General features: G+C 43.5%; 3 protein-coding genes across 3 annotated transcripts; 1 reads left to right on the forward strand and 2 right to left on the reverse strand.

The window, feature by feature from the left end:
• Positions 1-410: 410 nt before the first annotated feature.
• AK88_00403 (uncharacterized protein) lies at positions 411-1,931 on the forward strand (the record flags this gene model as incomplete). Its single annotated transcript, XM_012478054.1, has 1 exon — positions 411-1,931. One exon carries the CDS (start codon positions 411-413, stop codon positions 1,929-1,931), a length of 1,521 nt encoding a protein of 506 aa, XP_012333477.1.
• Positions 1,932-2,055: 124 nt separating this feature from the next.
• Positions 2,056-4,754, reverse strand: AK88_00404 (uncharacterized protein; the record flags this gene model as incomplete). Its single annotated transcript, XM_012478055.1, has 6 exons — positions 2,056-3,048; positions 3,241-3,354; positions 3,461-3,637; positions 3,835-4,271; positions 4,411-4,479; positions 4,616-4,754. 6 exons carry the CDS (start codon positions 4,752-4,754, stop codon positions 2,056-2,058), a joined length of 1,929 nt encoding a protein of 642 aa, XP_012333478.1.
• Positions 4,755-5,522: 768 nt separating this feature from the next.
• AK88_00405 (uncharacterized protein) lies at positions 5,523-7,122 on the reverse strand (the record flags this gene model as incomplete). Its single annotated transcript, XM_012478056.1, has 3 exons — positions 5,523-6,562; positions 6,699-6,884; positions 7,044-7,122. The coding sequence occupies 3 exons, from the start codon at positions 7,120-7,122 to the stop codon at positions 5,523-5,525; spliced, it is 1,305 nt and encodes a 434-aa protein (XP_012333479.1).
• Between the last annotated feature and the right edge of the window lie 1,975 nt (positions 7,123-9,097).

A 9,097-nucleotide genomic window follows, 5' to 3' on the forward strand; every position in this document is an offset into this window, starting at 1 on the left:
CACAGATCGGAGGGCAGAGAATGCAATTTTGTGTCCCCGTTGAGAAAGTAGTTTTCACTTCTTTGCATTACTTTTTGAAATTTTTTTTTTTTTTTTTTTTTCCCCCCGCATGAGGACGGGAAAGAGATTTGTTCTGTTCACACACACCACGGCAACCACCGCGCAAATTGCTCCAAATCGAAACATTTGAAAAAACACGGAAAGCCGCAAAAAAGGTACACCCACTGGAAGGTTGCAAAAAGGAGAAAAAATAAAATAAAAGTTAATCCCTCACATGTACATACATATATATATGTATATATATGCGTGCGCGCACGTACATTGAGACACGCGAATGAAGGGGCAAGGAGCATCAAATGCAAGCCGAGTGGAGCGAATAATAGGAACACCAATTAGAGCCTCCAAACTGAATGGGGATGGAGTACACCAAAAAGGGAGAAGACGCAGAGGGGGCGAATACGAACCAACGGGTGGTCCACCTGCAGCAATGGATGTCCGCCCTGTCTGAGAGGAAAAAAGGGAAAGGGTCAATCTTGTACATTCACGGAATACACAACACAGCAGGGGGGGAGGAGCTGCTTAACCGAAAGGACCCACAAAAATGTGAAAATAATTTCGTTTCATGTCAAACTAAGGGGATCATATATGAACGACTATGTTTAGGAGTCCGCTACCTCGAAATGGTTATTCTCGAGCAGTGCGGAACGGAGGAAGGAACAAGTGATCTTCTTTGCGCATGCGGAGATGGCTGCATATATAGCGCTAGTGACTTGCTGGAAGAAGTGGCTGTTTTTTTTTTAAGCAATAAAAGGGAAAGAGTGGTCCTTTCATTTTTGCTGCGCGCAGGGGGGGGTCACGATGATGGTGATAACGGCCACGAGGACAGCGACAACGACGATCATAAAACGACCCACCTGCTCGACGTGTACATGTATCTGTACCTCCGCCGACACATCAAGCAGGCAGAAGGGGATGAAAAATGTCGGGTCCTCTACTTCCTTAACGACAGGGAAAGATTTCTGAATCTGGCAAAGTACCAACATGACATTGACCACTTTGCAATTCGCAACTGGGTTTTTAATAACATGTCTTTGCTGCTCTCATCGAAGATGGTCCACAGCGGGGGAAGAAGTTCAGACGGGGGAGACACTTTTCTACTGGAGGGAAAGGACAGTGTAAACTCCCCTCGGGAGACGTGGAGAGTGTGCCCCAAGGACGAAGGAAAGGAGACAAATGCACTGACCCCATTCTGTAACACCATCAACAGGAATGAGAACACTTTGTTAAGCCTTCCGCAGCAACATCACATGTCCCTGTTCAGATTAAATTCCATGCACAATGATCAAGTACCAATTTTGTCTTCAAAAGTTTGCGTAAAAAAAAAGTTCCCTAACATCCTCATAACCACACAAGGTGATTACCATGTGGCGGACTCAAAAGAGACAGATGATTCGCTCCTTCCCTCTGAGACTGCCTATAGAAGAAACAACGCGAAGAGGTACTACATGCAGAGGGAAAGGGACCACAACCATGGTGGTACACTACATTCACTCAACACACATGATAGTAATTTAAATTGGAGCGGAAAATTCATTGGGTCCAACAACCTCCCCTTAACAGAGTACGTCATTGATGTACCCAGACAGCATAAACTACTCAGCTCTCCTTTTGCATTTTTAAATAAAAAGTTGGTATACCTCTGCCAAGAGGGAGAGTGGCTTAGAGGGAAACATACCCTCCAGGCGGACACTAACAATACATACTACGTGATCAAAATGGGAGGGGATGGGCTGAAGGCGCAAACGAAGCAGAGTTGCTTGGCTCGCCTTCAAAATATATTCAGTGCTGATGTAGGACCCTGCTGGGTATGTATCCTCGCGCAGGAGTTCCATCTACAGGACGTGTTCGATGTGATTTGCATGAACTTTTGATCCTGTCCTGATGCATACACGTGTTTGTGTGAACTCCGTTCATCGGTCCTACGCCGTCCTGCGCAGTGATGTGCAGTGATGTGAAGTGACGTGCAGTGACGTGCAGCGATATGAGCAGCTACCCTCACCGCTTCGAATAAACCCGACGCAGCTCCCCATTCAGTTTCTCCACGAAGGCCCTCACAGAAACGCTCTCCACGCTGTCGTCCACGCGAATGAATTGCCTCTCCGGGGTAGACAAATGGTCCTTGGACTTTGTGAAAAAGTTAATCAAATTAAAAAGCGCCCCTTTGTCAAACGGGTTTTTGAATCTTCGTATTACAACGGGTTCATTATTCTTGTCTTTCTTCAACTCATACACAAAAAAGGTGTTAGAAGAATACATTTTAAATTTCTCATTAGATGTGATATTCTCCAATATATTCATCGCCGACCTGAGCAACATGACCCCCATGAAATACAAGTGCAACAGACTGATCACAATGATCGACAGGGATACTCCTCTGAAGACAAGTGGAGACGATGAAACCCACAGCCTCATAAATACACACATGTGTATGTATATGTTCCACAAATGAAAAAAAATATTTGACACGATCCATATTAAGAAAGCTTTTGCATTGTCTACACTCATACAGTTTAGTGTAAATAAACAGTGGTGGTCATATATGTCAACACACTTGCCACAGAAACGACAATGCTTCGTTCGTAAATTCTTAAAGAGAAAGCAACTAGCACATAACTTGTTCATGTCAAATGAGGTTACTTCAAATCCTTGTGCATTTAAATTTATCTGCAAACTATTCTTTACTTGCCTGATGTTCTCCCATTTTACTCTTTCACAAAATGAAATTAATTTATTTTTTTCCTCATACCATTTTATTTCCTCTTTCACATTTTGTATAATTTTTCGAAAAGTTAAATTTGTGCTGCTTGTCGTATCCACGTCGGGGGGATCCGATGGGTCCTTTTTATCCCATTCCATATCGCATGGCGTACTTCCCTCGTCTTCTAAATAACCAGGGTCGCTTGACACGACGAGGTAGTAAAGCACGAATAGCACTGGGTGCGCGGCGTCCCACAGAGGGCTCCCCCCCAGGGAAGACATCCCCCTCGTCTGCAAAAAGGGGAAAAAAAAAAAATATATATACATATAAGCACACTTCTAAGGCAAATAACAGGACGCAGCTGTTTACAACCATCCTCGCCATTTCGTGCAATATATTTTTTTTCTCTGCTCCTCTTATCCTTCCTTTTTTTTGTCTTAAAAATGAGGATCGCGTGTCCTTTTTAATTTGTTTTTCCTCACATAAAAGAAGTGTATGCAGCACATATACAGATGCGAGAAGATGATCGTGGCGGGGTAGAGCAGCAGGGTCTTGTCCTGGGTAAACACATGGCGGATCTTGCGCAGGGTGGACAACTACCGGAGTGAGGGAGGGGGAAGCAACCATGAGTAGGGTGAAGCGAATACTCGGGTGGTGCTGCTAGTCATGTGAAGCGAATACTCGGGGGACGCCTCCGATTACCTTTTTCCTTCTTGAAATCACGTAGGGACCGATCGTCCCACTGGGCTCATACAAAGTCGGGTCCTCTTTCCCGCCTCGCCTTTTGCACAACTGCTGCACCTTCCTGCAAGTGACAAAATGGTAAATTCTTCTGTCCACCTTATCTTTATGTCCTTCGACAAACTGGGCAGCCGTTTTCTTTAACGTGAGGGGGTGGTTTGTAAATGGGTTAGCGTTGTTACTCTGAACTGTGTCTTTTTTTTTTTTTTTTTTTTTTTTTTTGTAATTAGAGCACCTCCATGTGGGGGTCACAATCGATGCGTGGTTCACAAGCGGACGCGCCACGAACCCGGAGTGGTCACTCGCGTTAAGTGTACACCCCCCCTTGTGCTTACATTTTCCTCCGTGGCGATGTCGTACACATTCTGGTGACCGTGAAGCACAAGGAAGACCACCGCGTCGTAGGCATTCCCAATGATGGCCTTGTGCAAAGTGGACGCGGGATTCTTCAAATTGATTGAGAATAAGTTAGGAGAAACTTTCGATAGCAGACGAAGGAAAAATATATTGTTGTTATATGCTGCCCAGTCAACGACGGAGCAGCTGTTCAGGTCTTTATGGGTCAGTGGGGCCCCCAAATGGATTAAGTAGAGGAAGCATAACACGTGCCCATATTGAATACTTATGGTTAAGCAACTGTAACCCTTGTCGTCGGCATGAAATATGTCCCCCCCGTGCTTCCTCAGGAGATGAATCATATGAAGGTTGCTTCCGGAGACTGCCCAGAATAGCGGCGTCTGCCCGTTGCGTGCCTTGGCGTTCACGTCCGCCCCTTGGGGGTCACATCATAAAGAGGGGGAATGAGTAGCAATGTGTGTGATAGGTACGCATCGCGGTGCTAAGCGTGTGGCTCAGACGCTCTCTTGACTCGTCTCTCCGCTGCGCAAGTGTCCCCCTTTGTCTCCCCTTACCCTGTTGGAGCAAGTAACACGTCAGGTACGCGTCATTTAGGAAGACGGACCAGTGAAGTAGGCTGTTTCCTGTAATTTTCGAACAGAAAAAAAAAAAAAAATATTACTACATGTGAAAACAACGGGGGAAATGGCGCCCACATTTGGGGCAAGTGAGACTCATGCTTCAAATATTTACAACGCTTCACTACCCTCTCCGCTTAACCATTTCCGTCACGACAGTTTAGTAGACGTTGGTCTTGTTCCAAGATGTTGTAAACCCGTTCATCTCTCCGTTTTGCCAACTCGAATAAAATATCGACCCCATTCGGTAGCTCACTGGGGACACACTCAGGTATTCGCATTTTACTTCGCCGGAAAGCACAGCATGGTATAATTTAAGTGTGTGAGCGTGGTGGGGGCCCAAAGTGGCCGTAGGTTGATTAAGTCGGTGGAACCCTAACACATAAGCATGCGGGTGCACAGGGAAGATAAAAGCTGTGTTCACTGTGACCCTTTTTGTGTTGTCATTTCCATGCTACGCGCAAAAATTAATTTACGTTGAAAAAAGGAACACCCATAAAATTTGTGCCACAAACCCTGATCAGCAACTGCGTGCATAATCCGCACGACTTGGAAGAAAGTTGAAACATCCTCTCTTTCAGTTACCCCCTTCATATGTGCATTCCTTCCCCAAAGGGGCGTCCTTATTTATGTCGCTCCCCTCCACGTGCACTTTGTTACATGTGCCAGGGGAACATTTGTTGAAACGGGCCCCCCTTTTCATTTTTTTTTTTTTTTTTTTTTGTTGCGTGGGGGGAAATGAAGGAAAATTTCATCAAATTGTGCCCACTGTGTGGCTTATTTTCCACAAAAAAAGAAAAATAATAAATAATTGCACGGAAAGTTATTCTTTTTAATTTTTATACGGAAAAAAAAAAAAAAAAAAAACCTAAATTTAAAAATATAAAACGACATTTGTTTTTGGTACCCTGATGTTTGCAAAACGCCTTTTGGCTTCCTTCCCGCGCATGAAACTGTAGGACCGTGCTTGCGCGTACATGTTCTCCGATGGCCTTCTTTCCCTTACACACGGCAACAGAGACGGTTTTTTTTCCTGAAATTATTAGCTTTCACTGACCCATTTGCGCTACTGGCGTGAGGTCGTCCCCCCCTCCATCCGTCGTCTCATTCTCCTCACCCGATGAAGACCGATCCCCCCGCGTTGATAAATTCAATTTGGGTAATTGTATCACATTATTCTTATGTCTATTACTGCTCCGTATGCTTATATAACTCTTCTTGCTGTCTGAAATGTAATTAATGGCTAGCTCATCCTGGGCTTTTTTGAAATCTGTTATCTGTGAGTCGGCCTCGTCAACGACGTGTAGGAGGTTTGCCTCATCCGAAGTGCTGCTCCAAGGAGGTTGAACAAAGCTGCTACTTAATGTGGTGTTGTTGTGTTTTCTATTTTTTGTGTTGGATGTATTCTTCAGTTCGCTCGTAAGCCTCGCGGGTTTCATTGGGGCCGATCCATTTTCAGCGAAGTCATTTTCAGTGGAGCTCGTTTCGTTTACGTTCTTCTCTTCCCGTCTTGTTTTTTTCTTCTTCGTCTTTTTCACGCTCCTCATTTTCTTCTTTTTCGTGGTTTCTTCCTGCACACACACACCTCCCTTTTCGTTGTCTGCGAAGTTAACTGTTTCCTCTTCCCTGTGGGCTTCATCATCCTCCCGCGTTTTGTCACATCCTCCGTTGCGTTTTGTGCCCTCCCTCCCCCACTCCAATTCAGAGTCATCAACGTTGTCTGCGGCATCGCAAGGTTCGGCGGTCTTCTCCTTTGTCTTTTTTTTTTCCTTCTCCCTTTTGCTTTTCTGCTTCTTCGACTTTTTCTTCCGCTTCTCTTTATGTTTGTCCACCTTGGACTCGTGGTCGTCTTCGTTTGCACTCTGTTCCTTCAGCTGAAAAAACTCCCCCCCAGAAAGATCAAAACTGGAAGTGTACTGATTGTCCCTATTTTTTGAATTTTTTTTTTTTTTTTTTTTCTTCCTTCTTTCACCTGACCCGTTCAGACAATTTTCCGTCGAACTGTTTCTTCTGTTTTCCCCCTCCTCGCACTTTGTGGCGTGCACGTTATTCGAAACCTTGTCTTGTTCTTGGCGTTCTTTCTCAAATCCTGCGGTACGGAATGGATAAAAAATGGGTTGAAAAGGAAATGAATAAATTGAAATGTAAAACGCCAACGAAGTTGCAAATGCTGAAAACGGAGGAGAAAGAACGGACACAATGTGTCATTGCACACATGAACGTACCCTTTCTGTTGTGCGTCACCGGAGGGTCCAAGCCAAACCGAGTGGAAATCTTCAAGTCGGATGTCCTCTTCAACTTCAAATTGTAAACTATTTGTTGTATACTGTTTCGTTGGTGAGGGTTTGCTCCTGTGCTAGACTTTTGCACGCCTGGCGAGTGCGCCTGGGCAGTTACCTTATCATCGATGCCTTTGTGTGACAAAAAAAAAAAAAAAAAAAAAAGATATGAGATATGAGATAGGTGTCGGGAGTGGTGAGAAAGGTTTGATATATTCCCCTGGTGTATAATTTGAGGATGCAACCCTGGAACGATGTCGCTCTCCAAATGAATAGATGACGTAAAATTACCCAGTGAAAAGTAATTGAATAAATTCGTTATGATGCTGAAGTAGTCTGTCCCCTTTTCTTCATTTGGTGTGCACTCCATCGTAGCAGAGGGGGGGAGGGGAGAACAGGCAGGGAGACACGCCTGTGTGTGTAGCAGCAACCTCTGAGTAGCTGTTACTGTTTGTGATCGCTTTGGCAGAAATCAGCTCGTCCTTCTCCCCACTCCCCAGTATCACTTAATGTATATATAATGACACACGTAAGAACGGGGGCCAAGAAGAAAAAAAAAAAGAGTAAGCTGTTAAGAGATCAAAGACAAATGAACGAACCACTCGAGGAATATATCCCTCAAGCAACCATGTACCACTTGCGTTTCACATAAAGGGACGTTGTTCCTTTACGTGGTTATATGCGAGCAAACGCGTAACTATTGTATTGTTCCGCTTCGCCTGGGAGGGAAAAGCGGTACTCCACACCGCACACATAAAAAAAAAAAAAAAAAAAGCAGAACAAAACGGTAAATTAGGAAAACTAACGTTCCTCCTCAAATAACTTAAAAGCTCGTAAGACATATAAACAACAGATGCGTGTAAAAAGCAAAGGATAACCTTTTTCTTCACACAAACTTACAATATATTTTTTTATTTTTCCCCCCCTCAAGTGGGTATATTTAAAAAGTTTTATATTGTCTACAACTGCCACAAAACAGAAGACAAACATTTGCTACAAAATTTTAACAAATTTGAAAAAAAAAGAAAAAAAAAATCATTTCAAATGTGGCTTGTTCAGCAAAATGACACTTCGTTTGAAATCCTTTAAATTCTCATAAAAGGAATTATTTCCCCTTTTTTACAGAGGAGGTAACTCCTGCGTTTTTCCAACAGTGCGTTTTTTTTTTTTTTTTTTTTTTTTTTTTTTAACATAAATGAACAACTGTGTTGGGACAAATCATGCAGAAGTTTGTCTTCTGTGGGGAAAAGCAAAAAAAAAAAATTAACCAAATGAAAACCGATTAAATATGTGAACAAGACAAACAGCGGGGAGAACTCCAAGAAAGGGATGTCTCAAAATGGGGAGTTTTACATGCATGTACACAGGAGCTTCTCCTCCTCGCACGTTCCTCCCTTTAACACCTTTAAATGGGATATACATCCAGTGATGCTCCAGCTGACGTGGGGTGGAATGGGCAATGCCATGAGGACTACAAAAAATGAATAAAATTCCTTTACGTGCTTGTTTTTTTTCCTTACGTATGATACTGTTGACAAATGCTACGCAGTGTATGTGCCTTCTGAGGCAACCCTTTTTACGTCACAGAATAGGGCGACAACTGCCTTAATTTCTCCCCCTCACTTTTCGCATTGGATATGATTCGCTCTGGTGACGTCGACTTGGGAGGCTGCTGATACACTTCAAAGACGCCGCTTTTACTTTTGCTCTCCCCAATTGTGATGACCCACTCTGTCTGCGTAATCTATGCAGACACCCTGGACAAAGCCCATATCGTCTACTCTTGTGCGCTGTACAGGTTTATCTCAGCCGACATTTTAAGGCACACCTCCTCCTGCCCCTTCCTTCATTACACCTCGTTCGAGAGTGAACCTTTCGCAATGCTCACTTGGCCCTCATCTTTTCCCTTTTCAAAACGATACCCTTTTCACAATTGGAGTGTTAAATCCCGATGTGGATAATTAAACAAAAAAAAAAAAAAAAATTAACACGCAGCGAAAATGTGGAGAAAAACGAGGATGATAGTTTGGCTACGAATACAGTACTGATGAGACAAGGAGGGGAAAAAAAAAAAAAAAAATGTGGTAAAGCAGCAAAGCGGCTAACGAGCGGCTAAAAAAAAAAAAAAACCCTGTAGAAATGCGGAATAGAAGGAAATGGGCAAATAAGGCAAACTACCGAGTAGAAATTGGGGGAAAAAAAATTAAAACACACGTTTCATGTATGAATGAGAAACTCATTTGTCAGTGTGTTCCTCGTAAACACATTGTTTTTGGTGCCTTGTTGCTACGATTCGAGAGTGTAATTGCGTAATGGTTAGGTGAAATTTGTGCAGAGATTTTTTT

This window comes from Plasmodium fragile (genome assembly GCF_000956335.1).
Source record: "Plasmodium fragile strain nilgiri unplaced genomic scaffold supercont1.3, whole genome shotgun sequence".
NCBI classification, from domain to species: domain Eukaryota; phylum Apicomplexa; class Aconoidasida; order Haemosporida; family Plasmodiidae; genus Plasmodium; species Plasmodium fragile.